Source organism: Entelurus aequoreus, linkage group LG06, assembly GCF_033978785.1.
Source record: "Entelurus aequoreus isolate RoL-2023_Sb linkage group LG06, RoL_Eaeq_v1.1, whole genome shotgun sequence".
In the NCBI taxonomy this organism is placed as follows: Eukaryota; Metazoa; Chordata; class Actinopteri; order Syngnathiformes; family Syngnathidae; genus Entelurus; species Entelurus aequoreus.
In genome coordinates, this window is record NC_084736.1 from 75,637,629 (window position 1) to 75,664,761 (window position 27,133).

At 38.7% G+C, this 27,133-nt stretch overlaps 1 protein-coding gene across 2 annotated transcripts in view; it reads right to left on the bottom strand.

The window, feature by feature from the left end:
- mtmr3 (myotubularin related protein 3) overlaps window positions 1–26,149 on the bottom strand; it is a 51,676-nt gene extending 25,527 nt beyond the window's left edge. For both annotated transcript variants that reach the window (XM_062051539.1, XM_062051538.1), the window contains exons 1-8: window positions 25,965–26,149; window positions 16,982–17,056; window positions 16,659–16,714; window positions 9,081–9,170; window positions 7,071–7,187; window positions 804–886; window positions 414–580; window positions 242–338 (exon numbers count right to left, since the gene is read on the bottom strand). In XM_062051539.1, coding sequence (XP_061907523.1) covers window positions 242–338; window positions 414–580; window positions 804–886; window positions 7,071–7,187; window positions 9,081–9,170; window positions 16,659–16,661 — 557 coding nt within the window. In that variant the 5' untranslated portion in view covers window positions 16,662–16,714; window positions 16,982–17,056; window positions 25,965–26,149. The remainder of the gene's footprint in view (window positions 1–241; window positions 339–413; window positions 581–803; window positions 887–7,070; window positions 7,188–9,080; window positions 9,171–16,658; window positions 16,715–16,981; window positions 17,057–25,964) is intronic.
- Between the last annotated feature and the right edge of the window lie 984 nt (window positions 26,150–27,133).

Below are 27,133 nucleotides of genomic sequence, written 5' to 3' on the forward strand. Positions count from 1 at the left end.
GAGAGAAAGCATTCAGACCTGAATGCATTTGTGAAGGCTCAACAAAAGTCGACAGACATTTAATCCTGGGCTGGGCCTTTTTGTGCCTCAGGCGAAGTACCAGTGGAGTACAAAAAACAACCTCACATTCTCTCACACACTGATCTGTGCTATATGCCAATGATAGCAAAAGGGGGGATCAGTAAGTCACGGATATCAACACGGCAGCAGGTATTCAGAAAGAAAAGAAAACGGCCTTCACCTAAACTTGCAGTTGATGTCGGATATCCTCCAGGCATTTTGAGTGTCAAAGCCCATTCTCTCCACCTCATTCTTGAACCAGGAGGTCACATGTTCCCCTTAAGAGCAGAGAAATCTGTTATGGCCGAAGTGTCTAGACTGATGCAGTCATCGGTGTGGGTGTGTGGGCCTACCTGGTCTACAAAGCTCGCCATGCTGCTCCTTCTCACCAGCGTACACATCCATGCACCAGGCATGGAAGGCAAAGGAGAAGAGATCCTCCAAGCGAGACGGAGGGCGCACTACTGCATTGAGGCGCTTCAACCACTCCTGACATTGCTCAAAGGTGGAGAACTGACACCTTTAAAGTAAATGTGACGCTTTATATGTGTTCTTCATCTTAGCCAGTATTAGCAAAAACACGTTACAGTTACTAAATAATGTTAACATGACAAACAATTGTCTATTTCAATAACATTTCATATTTTGGGGGGAAAAGGTCCCAGTGATGAACTACTGCTTTGAGTACAAAGTGGTACTGTTTAGACTGGCTTTAGGTAACATGGGCGTGTCGTTGGGCTTACCGCACAACTTTGCAGTCCTTACAGGTGACGTGTAGCTGGAACATATCCCGACACTCAACACTCTCAATGAGCTGCATAGGAACCTGCAGAGCACCAGAACAACTTTCCAGCAATGCTCATTTTAAATATATAACACATGCAGTCAGTACGGGTAACATATTAGACATAAGTTACACATCAACAAAATTAGTAGAGGTCAGGATAAAAAAAGTTCATGCAAACAATAAGCTACTAAACACTGTTTTGCTATACAAACAGCCACTGAGCACAATATAAAACACATTAGTTGTTGGTTGTTATATTAGGTGTCCCTTTAAAATAACACTTCCTAAAAATCAGGGAATCCAATCATAGACTCACTTATTTGTTTTGCTGTTATCTACAGTTACACACAAAATCTGTCAAACTTCATTCTAATACATATTTACTGTAACGTGTATTAACTTGCAGCAGATTGCAATAAAACAACATGACATCGTATTAAATGTTGCTTATCGCATTGTGTTGACACCCCTTGGACTGGCACTAAGTTATTGTTGACATAAATGAAAATAGCCATCCATTTCTCCAATCAAACAGAGCCTGGCAGTCACATAACTGCACTCAAAAATATTGGCGGCCCGACTTTAAAAGGGGACATATTTAGCAATGAAAAAAATGACAGTGACTTGCAGTCAAATGAGTCAACACACCTCTTCAATCTAGGTTTACCTTACAAACTACGAAAAACAGCTATTTCATGCGCCTCTGTAAAATGTTCACGTTTGAGCCTGAAATAATTTAACTTCCAAATAGAGAAAACACATTGTCGTAAGTTGAATATATCATGTTTTAGCAGCACATAGGCTAAAATTTTTCCTGTTATAAGTGACTGTAAAATGTGCATTTTTTGAGTATATATTATAGCCATGTCTCTCTGTCTCTCACATGCACACACCAACTACGGTTGTAGTGCAAGTTAGTAATATTAAAAAATATCTACTAAATAAATCACAAGTCACTCAGAACTTGAATAGTTGTTTTTTTTTACTGATTACTTAATTACTCTGACTGAAATGATTAATTGGCAGACTACTTTTTACTTTTACTTGAGTCCTATTACTCTACAGTAACAGTACTCTTGAGTAAAATGTTTGGCTTCTCTAGCCACCTCTGATAAATAAACAGTAATTACATTGTCCTTTCACTTTTCACGCTGCTTTGCAATAATGATGAAGTTAACATTAATACTTCAACACATGCTGACTTAAACGGACCAAATTTTCATAGAAACGACCTCTTTGGGTCTTAAATGTTATGTCGACAAATGAGGTCGACCATGTACAGTATGTCAACATTGACTTACAGTACTGTAAGTGGGAAGCTCTTAACAATAGAAAACATTGTCTTCATGATGTGTTCGACACAAAAAAGTTAGACATAAACGGGTTTGACTTAAAGGGGCTGTTTGCAATATTTACACAGATGCCTAGTGGGCGCCAACTTTTCAATGTATTCTACACAGTATATCCTGCCCTCTCACGGCTTCTCCTGCGTAATGACGTAATGCCGTACGTATGTAACATGCACGCGCATCAGCTTTAGATGTTAGCTAATAATAACAATTTGGATAGCTAGCGTTAGCAGTCATTGAATGTTTATCATAACAACAACATGACTGCAAATTGTTTGTTGCTTCTTTTGGGCTGTTTTTCCAATCAATCAATCAATCAAAGTTTATTCATATAGCCCTAAATCACAAGTGTCTCAAAGGGCTGCACAAGCCACAAAGACATCCCACATCTGAGCCGATTGTGGGATTTGTATGTGTGCATGCGCGCCCTGCGTGTATGTGTTGACAAGACCGGGTGAGTGACCGCCGTAAACACCAATTATTTTATTCAGGCCGGTAAAAATTTGTATTACTTTAACTTTGTATTTGTGAAAAATATAGACATATGTCAAACAAATGTGTTCTGGTAAACCACTAATGGTAATATAAGCTAGCCTGCTTTTAAAAAGGTTACTTTGAGGAAGTTGCAAACAGCACCTTTAACTGAGTTCCGCTGTATTACAGTGTTAAACTGGCCACCTATTGAAAGTTTAAATAAATGCATGTAATTTACAATGGGGATTGATTAAGAGTGCAACAATGAAATTATCTGATGCCATATTAGAAATACAGAATTGATGTGCTGACAGAAGTTAATCCTTTGAATATTGAAATACTACATGCAGTAGTATACTTGCAAACAAGCTTTGCTATTATCTAAAAGTATTTAACAGCCAATGGTACCCAGGCTGCTGTTTGCATGCAGTCTGGAGCCATGCAAGATCGACAGGTATTCATTAGCAGGCCAGGGTTCTGGCACTAAATAATGACAGGCTTTGTCAGATGGAGTTATGCTGTAGAGACTTGATGAGTTATGATTAGTTTTCCCAAAAGTGTCTCTTTTAATTCAATTATTGGAGCTAAACATTATTCATAAGCAGGTTTTCTACGTAGCAACCAAATTTCATAAAAGGCAGCACACAAAATGTACAAAACCACCCCACGCCGTGCATCTCTTGTTGGTACTTACTGAAACCTCACAACAACAACTCTAATCAGAAACAAAACAGAAAGGATAATGTAAGCGGTAGTTGATTGTTTGAAACTATTCTCCGTCCACATAGGGCTGCAACAATGGCACATTCCGGATGTCCTTGCATTATGCAGTCGCAGTAATTCCGGCTTTCTAAATCTACACTGCTAATCTCGACATCATCAAAATTCCTGGGCTGCCTGCGCTCATCCAGCACCATCATGTTGCCTATTTTGTTGGAGTCTGCCATGTGATGCACATGCTTTATCAAGTCTAAGTCTAAGCATCCAAGGCCATGTTTACACTGCACACCAAATATGATTTTTTTGCCCTCAAGTGACACAGATCAGATTTTTTTGCCAGTCTAAATGCTTCAAATCTGATCTTTTCACATCAGTTTCATCGGGCCACATCAGGAAGTAGTCCTGAATCCGATTGGAATCTGACCTTTTAAAACGTGACTGCAGTCTAAAGGCAATGTGACCTGAATGTGATTTTTTTTGTCAGCTATGGGCGAGGTACGTCACTCGTGTGCGCCGGAAAGACGCAGTCGCCAGTGGAAATTTCATCACAACATCCGGTTTTGGTTTTTAGTTGAGACGACCAAAGTTTGGTGCATCACTTGTCAATAGTGCACAAATAATAAGCTATAAATAATATATGAATATATATTTTGATTCCGAAGGAATAGTGATTGCTGAAAGACCGGAATTGACACTGCGGCACATTTGCTTACTTGAGAGTTGAAAAATAAAGCTCTCGTGGATCCACGCTGATGTCCGCATCTCCTCTACTTAGCCATAAAAAGATTACAACTCTTCCAAATATATTACACTAATACAGCAATTCATACAAAATATTACTTTCACATAAAAACACTCATTTTTAACAGGTGTTGCGACTTTTATATTATTTTGTAGTAGTAGCTAGCGACTTTCTCCCAGTCAACTTCCTTTGTTTTCACTCTATTAAAGTGCGCATTCAAGTGACGTCGAGGCCACATTGGGGCCTGTGTGCGTTTACATTGGAGTCTGATAAAAATCTAATTTTACTTGCAGTGTAAACAGTTGGAAAAAATGTTATCTAAAAAAAATCCGATTTGGGCCACTTTGGCCTGCAGTGTAAACGTAGTCCAAATGTGTGAGAGCGAACGTTTGGTAAGTTTGATGTGAGCACAGTTAAAAGTGTAAGCCTGCAACCAAAGGCTAACCAGCAGCACGTAACAACCAACAAACAGCTACAGTAAACACAAGAATGCATGTACAGCTACGGATAACTCACTGTTTGTCAGCTAAACAAATCAGGACTAATGATTGAAAATAATAACAGAAATAATTGTGTGCGTATTTTTGCTCAATTATAACTACCAATTATTCAGTTTATTAATCTAATTGATCGATTTGTTGCGACCTGGTATGAATAAATTTGGACAACCACAAAAAGAAATGGCGCTACCTGTTAAGAATTTGCCATGTTTATGTGAAGACTATTATTCTGAAACCCTTTACTTTGAAAGTGTTTTTTAGTGATGTTAATCTCTCTGCCACATTCTTTTTCTTTCGTGTATGGCCCTTAAACATCCAGCTTTCTATCGGTGCAGGAGGCATCGCTTGAAGAGATAACTGAATAATTAATGGCTTTTCAGTGTGTGATGTTTTAGAGATGTTGTGATATCATCACAGTGTGAATGACAGCTCTGTTTATTTAGTAAATAGCATCTGATTGCCAAACAAATGAGCTATTATGGCTAACCTGCACATGCTATTTTAGGACTTGTTATATGCAAGTATATTTGCTGCCATTGTTTATATTAATATTCAGTTTGCAAGCATAAAAGTTGCAGACATTGAGCTTATTTTATTAAGATGACAAAACACTAAGAGTAATATAGCTTGTGTATATCATACACCAAAGTATTGCAAAAACCTAATTCTCTTCCAAGTCCACAATTATTTCCACTGTGTTTAAAATACAAATTGTTGTCAAAGCGTCCATAAAAATCACTTGCGCCATAGCCAAATATGCAAGTTACGAAATGATGTCATCGAGCACCCCAATGCCACAGATCAGTCCTGTGAGAAATACTACTAATGTGCTCATAAAAAGTAAAAAAAAATGGGGTACGATACACGTACGATCAAAATATATAAATATGGACAGATAAAAGAACCAAGTTATTGTGTGCCTCAACTTTAAACTTACCTGAGCCTCAAGAGATAAAACCACTGAAAACAACATGCATTTAGACTCCTAAAGTCTACATTAGTGCAAATCGTTTGTTGATGCAATTAAGTGAATTTGCTTAATGAAATGACAAATGGTAAACAAAAATATTTGTGACAAAAACAATAATACATGCATACTGTATTTAATGTACTACATTTGAAGTATATTATAATGCGCTAGAATCAGGGGTCGGGAACTTTTTTGGCTGAGAGAGCCATGAAAGCCAAATATTTTAAAATGTATTTCCGTGAGAGCCATATAATATTTTAACATGGAATACAACTAAATGCGTGCATTTTTAAGTAAGACCAACATTTTTAGAGTATAATAAGTATTTTATTATTTTTAATAACATTTTTATTCTGAAGGTAACCAATAATAAATAAAATACTTCTTAGCATTAATGCGACTTCTGGTGCTGCATGGTTTTGCTGATGGCTTTGTAGTCTGGTTGATCTGTGGTTATTTTTAACACTGACTACCAGCGGAATTATTCATTACTTATCGTGTTAAACAATGTCAGCTAAGATTTATCTGAGAGCCAGATTCAGTGATCAAAAGAGCAACATCTGTCTCTAGAGCCATAGGTCCCCTACTCTTGCGCTACATGGTAATAATACTCTTTAGACTAGTGCAAAAAAACAACAACAAGAAAAGCAGCTAAGATTTTATCAATACCTGTAACAATACTTTTTTGCCACTTGTATCCTTTCTAGCCAAAAGCTACAGATTTACTTGAACTAAAAATTTGGCGTAATTTTGTCCTCAACTGTAGGTGAACCCATTCTAGTTTCTGATTGCTTCAGCTGTATATTTTCTCTTGTTGTTTATTGTACTGAGGCAGAAGTGAAACTAGAAAAAGTGTTGAAAAGTATGACTTGCCATTACACAACTCTCACCACTGTGACAAGCCAGCAGCACGGTTATCTGAACGCAGCATGTTCTCTTATCTTGTGCACTCACACTACACAAGTGAACATTTACTACATTTACAAAGTGTGTGTTAGAATTGGTGTCCGACAGATGAATTTGCAGAAGCGTGAAAGCAGTTTTGGTTGCAAGTGCAGAAATGTACATCTGAATTGGCGAAAGAGGATGTACCGTAGAACGCCGCCATGATTTGGTAACATAGCTAGCTTCCTTTTTAACTTGCTGAAATGAGACAGAGAGGAAGAGTGTGACTGTTACGCATCCCCTCTGGAATGGCCGCAGCCATGGCAACAGCTAGTGCAGAGAGTGAGTGTACAATTTGAGGTGGTGAGGAGTCATGTGATGTTGCTGCCAGTGCAGATCAGCTCTGAACCACTTGGTCACAATGACGCTGGCACAATGGCTGCACAATGCCCCGTCCATTCACAAAATTCTAGCGCATTTTGGCACTCACAACAAGGACACCTCTGCTTTTTTTTTTTGCTGCGCGACATTCTCACTCTCGTGTACATTTTAACAACTCCACGACTTTTCCAGTGGTACTTACGTTGACGACAGACTCTTTGAACTTGATGTGTAGGCGGTAATTGGAGATTGCAATGATGGCATCCTCTGCTCTCCCCACATACTCCGTGAACTCCCCATGCAGCTCAGGAAAGGGCACCTTGCAACAGCAGGAAAGTCAACATTTCAAAGACCACAGAGACAGTCTGATCACCATGTACAGCATGTGGATACCTACACAGGATCCCCGTTTTAGTATTTTACCAGTGTTTACTACATTTAAGGCCAAAATTAACATTAACCAAAAAAAAAAAAAAAAAGAGTCTAGCTTTACTATGCTTTCCATTTTTAGTAGAGATGTCTGATATTGGCTTTTTTGCCGATATCCGATATTGTCCAACTCTTAATTACCGATTCCGATATCAACCGATACCGATATATACAGTCGTGGAATTAACACATATTATGCCTAATTTTGTTGTGATGCCCCGCTGGATGCATTAAACAATGTAACAAGGTTTTCCAAAATAAATCAACTCAAGTTATGGAAAAAAATGCCAACATGGCACTGCCATATTTATTATTGAAGTCACAAAGTGCATTATTTTTTTTAACATGCCTCAAAACAGCAACATGGAATTTGGGACATGCTCTCCCGGTGGGCGGGGTTGGGGGGCGGGGTTGAGGTGGGGGGGTGTGTATATTGTAGCGTTCCGGAAGAGTTAGTGCTGCAAGGGGTTCTGGGTATTTGTTCTGTTGTGTTTATGTTGTGTTACGGTGCGGATGTTCTCCCGAAATGTGTTTGTCATTCTTGTTTGGTGTGGGTTCACAGTCTGGCACATATTTGTAACAGTGTTAAAGTTGTTTATACGGCCAGCCTCAGTGTGACCTGTATGGCTGTTGAACAAGTATGCTTTGCATTCACTTGTGTGTGTAAAACCATAGATATTATGTTATGTTATTGGACCGGCACGCAAAGGCAGCGCCTTTAAGGTTTATTGGCGCTCTGTACTTCTCCCTACGTCCGTGTACACGGCGGCGTTTTAAAATGTCATAAATTTTACTTTTTGGAACAGATACCGATAATTTTGAAACCGATACCGATAATTTCCTATATTACATTTTAAAGCATTTATCGGCCGATAACATCGGCAATCCGATATCATCGGACATCCTTAATTTTTAGAAAAGGATATGTGTTAATATCAGTGTTTCCCACAGGCCTTACCTATTAGTAGTGGTGGGTAATGTGGAGGGGTACGAGGTGTCTAATATGACATCAGTGTCCAATTTGCATAAAACATATTTGAAAAACGTTTTTTGTGTTATTACTAGGTATTAGTATCAACTAGGGATGGGTACCGTTCACATTTTAACTGATACAGTACCATTTCCCAATATTTGCTGATCAATATGGTAACAATTTTTAGTACTTTTGTGTGTGTTCATGTGGTGATACATGTAGATTGCTTAATAATAAAATCTAACATCTTTAAATGTTTTTACATTCAACAGTCCGCTGATATTTATAAATGTGCTGTCCAATTGTTATTTTTTGATTTTACACTTCTGAGTGTCACTAAACCCATCAGCACTGTCATGCTGGAACAGAGATGGACCTTCCACTAATTGTGTCCACCAGTTCAGAAGCATAGGAATGTCTTGGCAAAATAAAGAAATGAGATTCACCAGATAAGATTCTGGCTTATAACTCTATTTAAAAACGAGAATAGTCCACACCAGGACGGAAGAAAAAAGCTACTATTTAAAAAAGGGCATCCCTCTGATCAGAGGACTCAAACTATCGAAAGTTGTCTTTTGATGCAAACTTAGTGAGGGATTTTGACAAAATGACAGCGTTTCTTGGCAACACATGTGTAATATTTTATGGTTTTACACTTCAGGGTCTGAATTGAAACTGACCTACATGTTTATAAGTGTCAGTTAGAAAAAAACATTTCTAAAGGGTGACTTTCTTACATATTTCTGTATAATCGCAGGTGGACTGGGTGTCACAGCACAAGAAAAGCAGTGAAGGGCGATGATTCCTCACCTGCATGTTGTCCTCCTCCAGGACAGGGGATTTCTTGGGGAAAATCTGATTGGCCTGGATACACTCTAAGCTCTTCTGCACCTCTTCCTCCTACACACAAAAATACCTGTTACAGCCACAGACTTCTCTCTGTATTAATATGGCTCTGGAGGCGCTTCTACATGGAATACTTGGCAGTCATACTGACAAACACGTGGCTGGTTTGCATAAACTGTTAGGGTTGAAGTGCTATACGTTCATTGTGTAATTGGGTAAGAGCAAGGAGGCTTTTTTCACCACTTTCTTTAGCCTTTGAATACACAACCTTGGCGCTGGCACACAATTAGTTCTAACTGTATTCATGTGGCTTTCAATGTCTTAGCTGACTGCCAATCCATAAACTACATGAGTTAATATAATTGCAAATATTAAAAATACTTCAAATAATATACTGCCTTATTAAAGTAATGCAATGTCTAAAACAGTGTTGTCCAAACCTTTGCATTTTAAAACAACCAAAGGACTTGGGGCACATTTTGATATTTTTAATGAAACTAAAAAGGCTTACAAGCAATCCAATCTATATTTTGTCCCAACCCTAGTAGAAAATTGTGAAGTCCGATGTTATGTTTTCATCATTTGTTAGTTTATTTGGTATGTGCTATAAGCATGTACAGTACAGTAGTTTCACAATTTGCTGCAAATCAACTACTTTAACATGTGGCTGTTAAAGTCCACTCGCATTGGTACCAAGTGGGACACTGACTGGTTCAACAGAAAGGATATAAGGACCCTTTTGGTTTTTTTAAAGGCTAATTCCACATAGATATAAGAAGCTAAGATAAATTATACAACATTAAACAGTCTGCACCTCAGACTTAATAAAAATGTATTAAATTCTATATAGCGCTTTTCTAGACAGTTAAAGCGCATTACAGTGAGAACTGAGAACCCATCCAGTGTTTCCCACACATTCATTTATTTGTGGCGGCCCGCCACGAAAGAATTAAGGGCGCCACACAAAAAAAAGAAAAAACTAATTTTTAAATTTATTTTTTTTAATTTTTTTTTTTTTGTGTGTCCTGTCAAGCTTCTCAGGCAAATCATATAGTTGATGTAGATGCCCATATCGGCTGTTCAGATTTACTTTACAAAAGTGAAGTGTAGGATCAAGTTTTTTGGAGCTCTTTGTTCAGTGGATCAGATGTTTGATGAAGCTTTGTGTCTATCTACCACCACTACTGTTTTCTGTTTATTTGTTACGGACTGTGGCAGGACACCTCTGCCTCTGTTTCACTTTATGTTGCTGGTAAATAATATGGTTGTAGTAGTAGGCTAAAGTTAAATTATTTAGTATGCACTAATTAAAGGGGCAGACATTTTAGCTTTTATATTTTTATAACATATATATTTTTTGTAAGAACCACAAATAACAAATATATTTCAGTGAATAACTTATTGTTCAAATCTGTATATAAATATGTACATAGTGTTGTAATTATATTGTAAAATGAATGGATGGATGGATGGATGGACGTTTAAAACAAAACTGTTATTATTAATTAGTAAGTACACATTTTTTGAGCCTTTTTAGAGAAAATCATATCATTTTAGTAAATTATGCAAATTACTCGATGATGTCATGGTGACCACGCCCATAGCCACGCCCCCACCGCCACAGGTATCTTGACAGTTTATGGGAAACACTGCCATCATTCATCCACTCCACATTCACACATGGTGGTGGTAAGCTACATGTGTAGCCACAGTTGCCTTGGGGTAGACTGACGGAAACATGGCTGCCAATTTGCGTCAACAGCCACCAAACATTCATTCACAATCAGACACTCGCACTGAGAGCAAAGTAGGTGAAGTGTCTTGCCCAAGGACACATCTGCGACTCAGATGTCGGGAGCTGGATTCATACCAGGAACCCTCAAGCATCCGGGCGGCCGTTCTACCATTTGAGTCACACCGATTTGTGTTATAGGTGACAAAGCTTATTATTAGTAGTATGTACATTTTAAACTTTCCTAACCTTTGTGGTTTTTTTTATTTAATTCAAAATGTACCGTAATTGTATCTTTTGGGGGAAAAACGATAATGTGTTTGCCCTTTGTTTAATGACACACATAGATTAAGACCAGAGGTAGGGCTGGGCCATTTGGCCAAAAAATTATCAAGATTAATTTTTTCATATTATTTGATCTAAATTAATATCACCATTTTTTATTTTATTTTATTAAAACTGGTTGTGCCATGCAGGATAATACAGAGTACCGCATCCCTACGGTTTACTACTGCAGTATCTTGTAACAGACCTTTCCAACATGTTTGATTGAAGTAATATATGCGCAAAGCTGACGACTGTCATTTTGTTCATATATATAATTGTGTTTACTAGCGGTGCAACAGTACAGGTAACCCACGCTAACATTCGTACCTGGTTTTGGAGCCACGGTTGTGCTTTTTTTTGGTACGTTTTGTTTGGGTTAAGAGAACAACTTTTTTTCCTCTCAAAGTTATTTTGCTTGTCATCACAAACATTCTGCAGCAAACAAATTATAATTGGTGTAGTAAATACTTTTAAGACTTTTGTTTCAAGTTAACATTACTAAACAACACTTTCAAATGGTAAGTTATTATTTGTATTCTTTATTTACATCAGTGCTTCTCACCAGTGCTTTGGCAAACAACAAGCGGTGACCCAGATTGTGGAGTTTTTAAAACTCAAATTCTGTATCATATATTTAATGAACTTTTGAATTAGAGGTAGGGGTGTAACGGTACACAAACATTTCGGTTCGGTACGTACCTCGGTTTAGAAGTCACGGTTCGGTTCATTTTCGGTACAGTAAGAAAACGAAATATAAATTTTTGGGTTATTCATTTACCAAATTTGCAAAATCTTCCACCAAAAATATTTTTCTTAGTGGAATATTTGATTTATGTGAAGTAATCGGAACCTTGGATAGGTCAATAATTCATAATAACATTGATTTTGATTCAATATTATGTTTTGAGCAATGACAGTTTGAAAAAAAAAACTACTTTGTTTTATTAGTCAACATTGCAACTTTTTCTAATTTACATTTAACCTTTAAGCTTTTTTATTTCACTTTTTTTATGTTTTTGTTTATTTTAATAGTATTTTTAGAATGTGCCGTGGGCCTTTAAAACATTAGCTGTGGGCCGCAAATGGCCTCCGGGGCACACTTTTGACACCCCTGCTATAGATAATAAAAAATTCAATCTGATAAATCTATGGATAAAAAGCAGAGCCTGGCGACGAATGCACGTTTATCATAACTCTCTCGCTCTCTCTGTCTCTGCCCCTCCCTCACGAATGCTGCTGCGCGCACAATTTGTTTTGTTTTTAACCCCTTCTTAACCCTGAACGTACATTGAAAATACACGCAACCCTAACTCAAAATGCCGGACCTTTGAGGCATTTAAGAAACTCCGCCCTGACAGCTCCGCAAAAGATGACATGTCCGGTGAAAAGAGGACGTATGGTCAGTCTATCGTAGCCCGTTAGCTGCTAGCATGCCGTGTGTTGTGCCTCGGTGTGCATTGTTGACACAATGTGCGTTACGCTACTTAATATGTCCGTGTGGAAACTCGTTCGGTACACCTCCGAACCGAACCGGAACCCCCGTACCGAAATGGTTCAATATAAATACACGTACTGTTACACCCCTAGTACCAACACATAAACAAGTTCAATGATTATATCAGGAACAAATTGTTTTTTTTACCCACAAACAAACAAAAAGAACACATTGTTTGTCTGCAGAGTTTTTTTTATTTATATTTTACCGGTACTATTGTGCTTGTTAGTCCAACAGCAGGTACAAGTTTTTTTAGTACACCTTATATCAGAAGTGGAATCTTTGCAGACACAAACAAAAAGTCTGATTAAAAACTATTTAGACATACAAATGCCTTTTCTGATTAAATTAATGGGCGTGTTGATTCTCCCAGTTGGGACCAATACAGTCACATAGACGTTCTATGAGTGCCCGCAAGTCTGCATTTAATGCAGGATTACTGTTGAACTGCAGAAGATAGTGAAACTGAAGTTGCTGCTGCTCCTTTTAAATGTTATGTTTCAACTTCTATGCTAGTGTTAGTCATATTTCTTTATTTTGTTCTTCTGGGCTGCACTTCCAGCTGCGTAAGGGGACGAGGCACAACGCGACGGAACATTAATTACGTCGTGAGGAGACGGACTTTCGCGACGGTGGATGCTCGCGCACACATTTTCACACAAATACATGCAAAGTATACAAACACACACATTCACAGACACACACACACACACACAGGATTACGGTCAATAAAGGTGAATAACTCCGTGCCAAATTATACCAAACATGGTTGCTTCCCTAACGTTTACTACCGCGGTATCTTCTGACTAACTTTTCCGCCATGTTTGATCAAGGAAATATGCAAACAACTGATCACCGTTATCAAACTCAAATTAATTGCGATCAAATATCAACAATCATATAACTGCCAAGCCTTAACCAGAGGTGTTGCAGGCATGTGATTTGACCGCAATGAAAAAGACTGAAAAAATTTCCGGGGGTCTGGGGGACGAAGGCCCCCAGCCAGGTCCTGGTGGGGGGACAAGGGGGGCAACGCCCCCCAAAGCTCCTGGTTTTTCACCAATTTAACATGCTAAAATTAACAAAGACAGCACCATTTGAAGAAAATATTTTAGTGTTTAAAGACATGAAAACATCATCAATAGAACATACATAACCCAATTATCCCAATGAATCACTGTATATGGTTCAGTCCCAACAGTATTTAGTCACTAATATTTACATCTTGTCTTCATTTCACATCCACAGGTGTCACATTGATCAGTGTTATTATCTACAGTTTATTTACAGTATTACCACATTACTTCAGTTCACTTCACACATTAGCTTTCTCTGAGAGCCCAGCCCTAACATGAGCTTTCCATGCAAATTTATTTAACAAAATACCAAATGTAAACATTTCATTCTTTTCGCCAAAATAGGATATACATTTATGAAAATAATTAAACGTGTTTAGTATTGTTTACTCATATTTGAAAAAAGAAAAATAATAATAAAGTGAGGACACTGACATATTGCATGAAACAAGTGTGAAAATATTTACCTTCAAGATTGTTACACCACTGACAATAGTTTCAAGAGACTACATAAGAACTTAATATTACAAAATAGTAGGGCTGGGAATCTTTGGGTGTCCCACGATTCGATTCAGAATCGATTCTTGGGGTCACGATTCGATTCAGAATCGATTTTTTTTCAATTCAACATGATTCTCGATTCAAAAACGATTTTTTTTTTTTTTTTAATGAAAACAATACACAACAATACCATAATAATGCAATACAATTTCAAAACAAAACCCGACCCAGCAACATTCAGAATAGCAATAAACAGCAATTGAGGACACACAAACATGACACGGAACAATCTAAAAGTAGTGAAACAAAAATGAATATTATCAACAACAGTATCAATATTAGTAACAATTTCAACATAGCAGTGATTAAAAATCCCTCATTGATATTATTACAAACATTAATAAAAAAAACGAAAAAAAAAACGAACAATAGTGTCACAGTGGCTTACACTTGCATCACATTTCATAAACAAAATGTCTAATGATAATGTCAATGAGGGATTTTTAATCACTGCTATGTTGAAATTGTAACTAATATTGATACTGTTGTTGATCATATTCATTTTTGTTTTACTACTTTTGGTTTGTTCTGTGTCGTGTTTGTGTCTCCTCTCAATTGCTCTGTTTATTGCAGTTCTGAGTGTTGCTGGGTCGGGTTTGGTTTTGGAATTGGATTGCATTGTTATGGTATTGCTGTGTATTGTTTTGTTGGATTGATTAATTAAAAAAAAAATAATAATAAATTGTAAAAAAAATAAATAAAAAAAATCGATTTTTAAAAAAATGAGAATCGATTCTGAATCGCACAACGTGAGAATCGCGATTCGAATCGATTTTTCCCCACACCCCTACAAAATAGTATTATATGCAAATTTATTTCAAATAAATTGTTAACTGGAATCAATAATGCGACTCTTTGAACTTCTGTAATTTCATAATATATTTTCACGTGGCTTTTTATTTTTAGAAAAACCCATTTATATTTCGCAAAGCAATAATTGGTTAATATTTAAAACAAACATGCGTATTTCGCAAGCAACTATTTTTTAGCTTACCTCATTACTAACAACCCTGTCTGCAACTGAAGTGGGTTGTTTGGGTGGATCTTTCCTCTCGATGTCTACGGCAGTTGTCGATGTAAACAAACAATGAAGTCCGTAAGGTTTGCTCACAGCCAAAAGTACCAGCTAGTGAAAAGTTTGTTTTCCTTGCTTCAAGTTGTTTCATATGTTTTTGGCGTTTCGCATGTACTTCCAAAGCCTTGAAACCTCGTGATCCATAGTCAATATTATCATGACACCGCGTGCACAAAACCTTTCCGGGACGATCGATTTTCCGAATAAAATCACCGAACAAAGTCGTAACTTCCTTCTTCCCAACAGTATCAGTGATTTCCCTTTCCATCCAGTCCCATCGAAACTTATTTTTGACATGTTTATCAATTTCTTTTACTCGTAAAGCGTCCTTTCTCTCGAGAACCGACATTGTTTACATATGGAAAATGGCGGTAATAACCATTATGAATGATGACGTTATTAACGTCATCATTCATAACAGATGTCCTGATTGGTCACAAGGAACATATCTCGAATCTTGATTTAGGGTCGGAAAAAAAAAAAGAAAAACGGGAGATTTTTTTTTTTTCCCCCCGAGATTAAAAAAGACGGAATTCCGACTTTAGACGGGAAAATCACATGCCTGGTGTTGGCCTGTGGGCCATTTTCATCCCGCGGCTTGTTTTGTTTATTAGCTTGCGGAGCAAAAAAATCAATCAATTTCATAATCAAGAGTGTGAAAAGCCCTAAATGGTCTTTATGGTTGGCTAAATCAGATTATAGTTATTGCTTAAATAAGGCAGCTTGCACACATACGAGTCGGATGTTTGAAATCATCCAGTAGCCCTAGGAATGCACAGTTTGTTGATGAGAACAGCATTTTTTAAGAAAATGCGTCTCAGGTGGCAGAATCTATGGTGCTTTGTTCATTGAGAATATTTTGCAAAAAGATTAAAGGTAGACCAAGATGCGGACATACAATAGACTTGTTATTGCAGCCTGCTAGCGCAGAATAAACGGCTGCATGTGAGACAAGCTGACGGACAAAGTCAATGCAGCCGGATGATCAAGCATGCTTAGATCAACAGCAAGGAAATAGTTTATCACACAAATGTGTTATTGTGGTCACAACATGATGCAATAATTTAGAAAAGAACTGCAGCTAAAAAACATAGTAAAAAAAAAGGTGCACTGCTTAGTTAGAAAGGCACCTTAAGCAAACTTTGACACAGTGGTTGTTTTTATAACTGTGTCTTACCAACCGATACAAAATGTACATCAATAGAAAGGCTGCAATCCTACACAGAGCATACTACAGCACATTACTCTCCATAGTAAAAAAAAAAAAATTCCATACCATGGCCCTGTGAAGGAGTGTGGGTCACCCAACTCGGAAGCCTGGCCTGCACCAGCCTGTGCAAAAAGAAAATACACATTTTGGAAACCCTAAGCAAACATTACAGAAACATTGCAAGTGTCTTGCATGTATGATGCAACAAAGCAAGATTTGCAATATTCTTAGAAAATAGCCATATTCTTGCTTTCACTGAGTCTAATTTTAAGTTAATTTGGCTTTAAAGTTGGGAAGCGATAGCAGTTTTACAGCAGCGTTGATGCCATATACTGTATTAGGCTGCAATGTATACATTCATACAGTGATGTAATATTGTTTGGTCTTACCACAGGTGATCAGCGATGGACAAGATGTAGTCCAGATGATCTGCTTTAAGGTGTTCACAAGAAAGACATGGAAATCTGTGGAAATTAAAGCAGATATTAAATTCAATTAAACCATTCCTACCATCACCAAAATAACCACAGCAACTTATATATAGGCAATCGTTATGAGACGGTGCATGTGAGGCCAATTATACGATAGACACGGTCACACCATAAGATCAGCATGCTAATAGTTAAATGAAAATCATTGGTTGGTTGATAGTGGCTGACTTCAACAGTATTCTGCCCAAAAACAATTCTTCAAGACTCATATGACCAACACTAACTCATTTTATGGAGTATGTTCATCTCTTAAACCAGTGTTTTTCAAACTTTTTTGAGCCAAGGCACATTTTTTGCGTTGAAAAAATCCAGAGGCACAGCACCAGCAGAAATCATTAAAAAATGAAACTCAGTTGACAGTAAAAAGTCGTCGCAATTGTTGGATATGACTTTAAACCATAACCAAGTATGCATCACTATAGCTCTTGTCTCAAAGTAGGTGTACTGTCACCACCTGTCACATCACGCCGTGACTTATTGAGTTTTTTGCCGTTTTCCTGTCTGTAGTGTTTTAGTTCTTGTCTTGCGCTCCTATTTTGGTGGCTTTTCCTCTTTTGTTGGTGTTTTCCTGTAGCAGTTTCATGTCTTCCTTAAACACTATTCCCCGCATCTGCTTTGTTTTAGCAATCAAGACTATTCAAGTTGTTGCTATCCTTCTTTGTGGGGACATCGTTGATTGTCATGTCATGTTCGGATGCACTTTGTGGACACAGTCTTTGCGCCGCAGTAAGTCTTTGCTGTCGTCCAGCATTCTGTTTTTGTTTACTCTGTTGCCAGTTCGGTTTTAGTTTTGTTCTGCATAGCCTTCAATGCTTTTTCTTAGGGGCACTCATCTTTTGTTTATTTTTGGTTTAAGCATGAGATACCTTTTTACCTGCATGCTGCCTCCCGCTGTGGTCTGCATATTGGGATCACGACAAATCATTATCGTCTCACACGACGTGTTCCCGACATCTACAAAGCAATTAGCTACCTGCTGCCACCTACTGATATGGAAGAGTATAACATGGTTACTCTGCCGAGCTCTAGACAGCACCGACACTCAACAACAACACATTATTTGCAGACTGTAATTACTGGTTTGCAAAAAATATTTTTAACCCAAAAAGGTGGAATTACATAATCTCCCACGGCACACCAGACTGTATCTCATGATACACTAGTGTCGAAAAACACTGTCTTAAACCACCTAAAATATGAGAGAGGCAGGACAAAATTTGCATCGATAGCAGAGAAAAAGCCTGGCCTGATGGTGATGGTGTGAAGACCATCCAACCACCATCTCACTTTGTTTCCGCAATGGCTCACGATTGGGGTTCAGTCCAATGTGTCTATGGTGCGCGAAACTTCTCTTAGTGACAGCGCTCCTGCTTTGATTTTTCTCTATTCCTTCATCGGTCAGCGACCTAGTGTGTGATGGCTTATGTGTGTCAGCAATGTAAAGCGAAAGATGTTTATAAATCTCGATGCGTTTAATCAAAAATATTTTTGTTCAATTGAGAGCGGTATTTGCTTTCGTATTTTAACATTTCATTTTTGTAGCGCTCCATTCATTCATGTTGAGTATAATAAGCAATGCAAGATATAATATATTGTCACATGTTATACATTACTAACCCATTTACATACAATTTAACATTATATATAGTCAGATTAATGCATTTATTTACTTAATAGTGATTGTTTGTAATTTTTTTATCTGGATTATACTTAGTACTTATACATGCATTACACAATGTTATTTGATTTTTCTTTGTGTACTACAATGAAATTCTCATTATTTCACTATGGCTTTCTGCATTATACATATTATTTATTACTTATTTATTTTTTATTATTACATTTACTGTACTTGTTTTGTATATATTAGGGTTGTCAACATTAATGCGTGTGATTAATGAAACAAAATTATCGTGTTATCATAAATGAATGAAGGTTAATCACAGCGTTTGTTTTGACTGCCGATCCCATCACACGCCAGTGTGATGTTCGAGCGATGTGCTCTCCGCCCAATTACGCTTAAAACAAACTCAGACGGAACTTTAGATAAAACTGAGGTAATGAAGCCTATTCCATCTGTATTCGGGCGGAAGGCGGGGTACACCCTGGACAAGTCACCACCTCATCACAGGGCCAACACAATCATTCACACTAGAGATGTAACGGCATGAACATTTCTTATCACGGTTACTGTGACCAAAACTATCACATTATTATCGTGCTATTTTTAAATGTGTTCAACATTTTCAAAAAGTACTTGTATTAAAATCACTTAACCAAGTTTTATTTTTTTAAAAAACAAACACATTCAAAATGACTTCCTTTGTAGAATGAACATTATTGGAGATAAAAACAGAATTTCATGGACCCTCCATCCATCTATCCATTTTCTACCGCTTGTCCCTCTCGGGGTCGCAGGTATGGCTTGAGGCTATCCCAGCTAAATTTGGGCGGAAGGCGGGTACCCTGGACCAGTTGTTTAATGGACCTCAAGTAGAAAATTCAATGTGCATATGAAAGCAACACAAGCATTATAAACAAAGTAATATGGCAGAAAAACAAATAAATAAAATGTGAAAATTGTGCAAGATAGCACTTTATGGACATAATAGATGAACAAAAACACGACATGTAAGAATTTTGCAAGGTGGCACCTGATGGCCATAAGACGATACTGCACTTTTTGTCCATATAGATAAAAGTAGTGTTCATGTATGAGATCTAGTCTTACACATATGGCTGCATGATTATGACCAAAATAATAATAATTATTAATCACGATTAATCATGTTAAGTAAAACAGTGTTGGGGTGTAAATGTGACACCATCATGTAACAGTGTTTCCCCTAAACTGCCAAGATACCTGTGGCGGTGGGGGCGTGGCTATGGGCATGGCTATGGGCGTGGTCACGTGTCATCATCGATTAATTTGCATAATTTACTACAATATGATTTTCTCTAAAAAGGCTCAAAAAATGTATACTTACTAATTAATAATAACAGTTTTGTTTTAAATGTCCATCCATCCATCCATTTTACAATATAATTACAACACTTTATGTACATATTTATATACAGATTTGAACAATAAGTTATTCACTGAAATATATTTATTAATTGTGGTTCTTACAAAAAATATATCTTATAAAATATAAAAGCTAAAATGTCTCTTAAAGCTCTGCCCCTTTAATTAGTGCATACTAAATCATTTAACTTTAGCCTACTACTACAACCATATTTACCAGCAACATAAAGTGAAACAGAGGCAGAGGTGTCCTGCCACAGTCAGTAACAAATAAACAGAAAACAGTAGTGGTCAAATACAAATAAGGCAACAAGAGAAGTATCCTACACTTCTCTTTTGTAAAGTAAATCTGAACAGCCTATATGGGCATCTACATCAACTATATGATTTTCCTGAGAAGCTGGACAGGACAAAAAATAAATAAATAAATAAATACATTTTTTTTTTTTAAATTATTTTTTATTTGTGGCGGACGTAATTCTTTCGTGGCGGGCCGTCACAAATAAATGAATGTGTGGGAAACACTGTAATTTGTAATGGCTAATAAAAAGGCTATAGACAAACGTTATCCATATATATGCCAGAAAATAACCTGTTTTGTACAATGCCCAGTAGTGAGTAAATGTGTTTCTGTATAGTTTTTCTCCACAATGATGGTATTTTGAAAAGGTAATTATTGAAGTTGGACATCACTGAAAGCCTAGGTGGGAAACGCACGGCCCGTCACTGATATAAAGATTTGGCTCTTTATAGTGAGCCTAGTCAAAGGACCCCGGCTCTTGCAAAAGACCCGAAATACCATCGCTAGTCTGAGCCAAGTTGGGAGTCACACAGCTAAGCCCCTTAGAGCTTTACCGGTCCTGCGGTCCCCCGTGACATGCCACCATGCACCGCAGGGTGCAACATTATCTGCCAAACAGCACAAATAATTACTCGCCAGTTGTTGGGTTATTATTCCAAAAATAAAAGAGCTGATTAATTGCCAAAAAAAAAAGTGAAAGCACTTCTTACACAGACGGCTTCGACCACGGCAAGTTGCAATGGGATTAAATAATTACCAGCACAGCAATCGCAGGAGAACCATTTTACACCTACTCAGCGGCCTAGTGGTTAGAGTGTCCGCCCTGAGATTCAGATTCAGAAATACTTTATTAATCCCTGAGGGGAAATTAAAATGTTCAGCACAATCCCATTCAAGATCAGACAAACATTACAGGGGGACAGAACAGGATCAAACATTACAGGGAGACATAAAAGGATCGCTGACAGGTCTGACAACTTTCGGCGCCACTTTCAAAAAAGGTGAGATATAGGTAAACAATGGGGGGGGTGAGGGGGTGAGAAAAAAAAATCGGTCTAAGCCTGGGCCCCTGGAGAGGTCGGTAGGTTGTGAGTTCAAACACGGCAAAGACTATAAAAATGGGACCCATTACCTCCCTGCTTGGCACGCAGCATCAAGGGTTGGAATTGGGGGATAAATCACCAAAAATGATACCCGGGCGCGGCCTACGCTGCTGCCCACTGCTCCCCTCACTTCCCAGGGGGTGAACAAGGGAATGGGTCAAATGCAGAGGACACATTTCACCACATCTAGTGTGCGTGTGACAATCATTGGTACTTTAAAGTTAAGTTAAGTTGAACTTAACTTACAAACATATTAAAACATGGGTAACACTTTAGTATGGGGGACATATTCACCATTAATTAGTTGCTTATTAACATGCAAATTATTAACATATTGGCTCTTAGTCATTATTAAGTACTTATTAATGCCTTATTCTGCATGGCCTTATTATACAACCATATGTGTGTGTGTGTGTATATATATATATATATATATATATATATATATATATATATATATATATATATATATATATACACAACCCTAACCAAATAACTGTAAATTAAGTCTTTGTTGCTTAGAATATGTTACCCTAGTGTCCAAATAACTGTAAATTAAGTCTTTGTTGCTTAAAATATGTTCCCCTAGTGTCCAAATAACTGTAAATGAAGTCTTTGTTACTTACAATATGTTCCCCTAGTGTCCAAATAACTGTAAATTAAGTCTTTGTTACTTATAATATGTTCCCAATACTAAAGTGTTACCAAAACATGAACCCTTTGCAGACTGCAGTGCAACGTGACCCTCTAACCCAGGAGTGTCAAACTCAAATACAGAGTGGGCCAAAATTTCAAACTGAACAAAGCCGTGGGCCAAGGTTGAACAAATTAACCTTTTAATAGGGACCCAAACACGTTTTGCTTTGAATATTGAACAAGCAAGGCTTATATAACTTTATAGTGACATGCAAAATCAAGTTTCAAATAATAATAATAATAATAATTAAAAAAATATCAATGGCATATCAAATACAATTTAAATAAAAATTGAATGCCTCTTTTCTATTTGCAGCCTTCTGAGGTAAATATCAACATTAACTTTTTCCACAGGCTAATAAATTTGAAAATAAAATAAAGAATAAACCAACCCATTCAGGACTTTAAACTTCTCAGTTTGCAACACACTGATCTAATAGTGTGTTGTCTTCCGGGACGCTACAAAATACACCCCCGCTACCACCAAACCCCCCCCCCTCACACACACACACCTTGTAGCGTCCCGGGAGAGTTAGTGCTGCAAAGGGTTCTGGGTATTTGTTCTGTTGTGTTTATGTTGTGTTAAGGTGCGGATGTTCTCCCGAAATGTGTTTGTCATTCTTGCTTGTTTGGTGTGGGTTCACAGTGTGGCGTATATTTCTAACAGCGTTAAAGTTGTTTATACGGCACCCTCAGTTTGACCTGTATCGCTGTTGATCAAGTATGCGTTGCATTCACTTGTGTGTGCGTGCAGAAGCGGCACATATTATGTGACTGGGCCAGCACTCGTTGGACTGGATGAAAAGCGGACGTGACGATTTTCGGGAAGGGCACTGAAATTTGGGAGTCTCCCGGGAGGGTTGGCAAGTATGAGAATTAGCGGTGAACGCGGTGTTACCGCGGCACCGCCGCTGTATATAATCGGCGGGCCAGCTCTAGTGTTAATTTGATATCGCCTCAAGGGCCAAGTGAAATTACACGGTGGGACAATTTTGGCCCACGGGCCAGAGTTTAACACCCATGCTCTAACCCTAACCACATAACTGTAAATTAAGTCTTTGTTGCTTAGAACAGTGGTTCTCAAATGGGGGTACCCGTACCCCTGGGGGTACTTGAAGGTATGCCAAGGGGTACGTGAGATTTTTTTTAAATATTCTAAAAATAGCAACAATTCAAAAATCCTTTATAAATATATTTATTGAATTATACTTCAACAAAATATGAATGTAAGTTCATAAACTGAACATCAAATCAAGTAGGCTATTCCATTCATTACAATGCAACAATGCAATATTCAGTGTTGACAGCTAGATTTTTTTGTGGACATGTTCCATAAATATTGATGTTAAAGATTTCTTTTTTTCTGAATAAATGTTAAGAATTAAGTTCATTAATCCAGATGGATCTCTATTACAATCCCCAAAGAGGGCACTTTAAGTTGATGATTACTTCTATGTGTAGAAATCTTTATTTATAATTGAATCACTTGTTTATTTTTCAACAAGTTTTTAGTTATTTTTATTTATTTTTTTTCCAAATAGTTCAAGAAAGACCACTACAAATGAGCAATATTTTGCACTGTTATACAATTTACTAAATCAGAAACTGATGACATAGTGCTGTATTTTACTTCTTTATATCTCTTTTTTTCAACCAAAAATGCTTTGCTCTGATTAGGGCAGGGGTGGGCAATTAATTTTTACCGGGGGCCGCATGAGCAACCCGGGCACTGCTGGAGGGCCACATCGACAATATTTCAATTAAATTTTGCTCAATATTATTTTTGATATATACCGTAAGATAAATAATAATACTAATAATAATAATAATAATAATAATAATAATAATAATAAATAATAATAGTAATACTTCAACATAGTGTGTGTAACAGCATTCCATGACTAATATAAATAAATTAACATTAATAATAAATGACAGTAAAATAAGCACACATATGACTGAGGAGTCATAGTGTAACTGTGTGGCGTTTGAGTTGTCCGACTTTTTGTGTGGCCATAAACGCACCAGTGGTTTAGTGGTATGCGTGTTGGTGACAGATGACAAGTTGGTTTTGGCCTGATTTGTACGGCAGAAAATGACTAGTTTTTCGAGATAGAAGTGTTTTACTCATGTTTTTGCTGTGGTTATGTCCGAATATAAACAGTTTTGCTCAATAAAGTGACCGATATAATTCCTGTCCTCGAAGCATCTCGATAGATAGACGTTACAATAATTGAACGGTGTTCAATTGAACGGTGTTGACGAACACCGTTAGGGCCTCTTGTTGTCACTGTCACTCAAAGTTGCATTGCAAAATTACATAGAATAAATGTGTTTATTTTGTTTAGAATTCAGATGGGATTTGATGCGCGGCATATATTTGCTGTGCGTAGCGGACGCTTAAGCAGTGCGCAATTGCGCAGGCGCGCACCTTAGAGGGAACGTTGCTTGGCAGTCCATGTCTTGTTGAAAACACGCCATTCGTCATCAACTTTTCTCTTTTTAGCGTCTCGGGTGTAAACCGTGCATCACTTGTCGCTGCATGTGCACCTTCACTCGCAGGTTACACACGGACATACGCCCGTAAGTAATACTTTTCAAAATAAAAGCAGCACAGTTGTATTGCGCGCACGACATAGATGTTTTTTCAACTTTATTTTGTAATTTGTGATTGCAGCGGTTCACATTCACTCACAATCACGCACATGCATACGTCCACACAGAAGTAATACAAATAACGATCTTCAAAACAAAAGCAGCACCGTTGTATTGCACACTCGACATAGATACATTTTTAAATTTATTTTGTAATTTATAATTGGCCTCACGCGGGCCGGACAGGGACGCACAAAGGGCCGGATGCGGCCCGCGGGCCGCAGAATGCCCAGGTCTGGATTAGGGGGTACTTTAATTAAAAAAAATGTTCACAGGGGGTACATCACTGAAAAAAGGTTGAGAACCACTGGCTTAGAATATGTTCCCTTAGTGTCCGAATAACTCTAAATTAAGTCCTTGTTGCTTAGAATATGTTCCCCTAGTGTCCGAATGACTCTAAATTAAGTCTTTGTTACTTCGAATATGTTCCCAATACTAAAGTGTTACCAAAACATGAACATTTTGCAGATTACAGTGCGCAACGTAACCCTCTAACCCTAACCAAATAACTGTAAATTAAGTCTTTCTTACTTAGAATATGTCCCCAATAGTAAAGTGTTACCAAAACATGAACAATTTGCAGACTGTAGTGCAACGTTAAGACTACAACTCTACGAGAGGTTGACAACTATGAAGAAGGAAATCGGCTAATGGCTGGTCGGTTGTGTTAACAAGTTGTGCCAACAAGTAACTTACGTAACATTAACTACTCTTTTCCTCCCGGTTTTCCTCGCCGACGTTACGTTTTGTAGTGAAAAGTCAAAAGGAGAAAAGTCTAAAGGAGAAAAGTCAAAAAGGAGAAAAAGCAACGGCCGCAATATGTCGCTCATGCTAACAAGCTAATGCTAACTTGGGAAAAAAAACACAATAAAGACGACTTGTGAGCGATAAAATTCTAAAGTCGTCAGCCGGGGTTCGACCTCCCTAACACGGCGAGAGGCTAGTAAGCAACTCGGATCCGCTTCAGTACCGCAGCTCCGCACTGTTGTTGTTGTTGTTGTGGTGCGGGTGAAGATGAAGATGGAGGGCGGACCCGCAGCGCAGGCCTCCCGTCACAACACAACACAACACACCCGCCAGGCCGCCAGCCGGCACACTCACCCGCCGTGCGAGGGACGAGGCGTTCAAAGGCCGCAGAATCACCCGCGGCCCGTGCAGTTGGTCGGCAGCGAATGAACCCGGGGAGGACAGCCAGACATGTCCGAGCGGAGGGCTTAGCTTTCACGGAGTCCCTTCCCTGCACTCGGCCGTCGTCGCCATTATAGCAAAACTCTCCCAAGCCCAGAGTCGACGTCCTTTTTATGACGTCATCACGCCGAAGCGATGCCATGGGTGGGTGGGGGCTGGGGGTTGGCGCTCGTGCACCACGTGGTACAAGCGCATGTCAACACTGCTTAGCGCGCCTCAACCGCCGTAATACTACTACTACTACTAATAATAATAATGGATTTTATTTGTAAAAAGCACTTTACATTGAGTAAACAACCTCAAAGTGCTATAGTGTATTTAAAAAAAATAAAAATACAAAAAATTACGGAGCCCCTAAAGCACATATGTCAGAGTCAAGGCCCGCGGGCCATATCCGGCCCGCGAGAAGGTTTTTTACGGCCCTTGGGATGATCTTGATTTATTATTAGAACCGGCCCGCAGACCGCAGATCTTTTACACGCACCAAGCGGATGCCGGTCCAAGGTTCCGAAAGGGGGCGAGCGGCCCGCCGGGACGCGCCTGCCGGCCGAAGGGCTGCAGCCCGGCCGTCAGTCGCGGAGCCCGCCGTGCCACGCGCGCCAAGGGGGCGGGCCGAAACCCGGCCCCGAGGCCCTGAGACTTCTGCTTTGTTTCCCCAAACCGCGCGTCACCGCCGGGCCCGCACCACCGTCGGGCTGCAGCCCGAGCGTCGGTGGCGGAACCCGTCATGTGCCGCGCCCGCCAAGCGGAGCGGGGGGGTCAAGCGGGCCGAAACCCGCAGGCCACCCCCTCACCACGAGGCCCTGAGACTTCTGCGTTTGACCCCTACGCGCGGCCCGTCGGGACGCGCCCGCCGTCAAGCCACGAGGGCCAGCTGTCGGGTCGCGGAGCCCGCCGTGCCACGCGCGCCAAGGGGCGGGCCGAAACCAGCGGGGGGTTTCGGGCACCCAACTCGCCTCCCTCCCACGGAGGGAGGAGGGGGGTTTAATGTGAACATTACTGTGCAATCACATATTTAGAGTTTTTACTCAATTCAAGTTTAAAAGTTAAAGTTTAATATTTGTTTTCACTGCATGTTACTT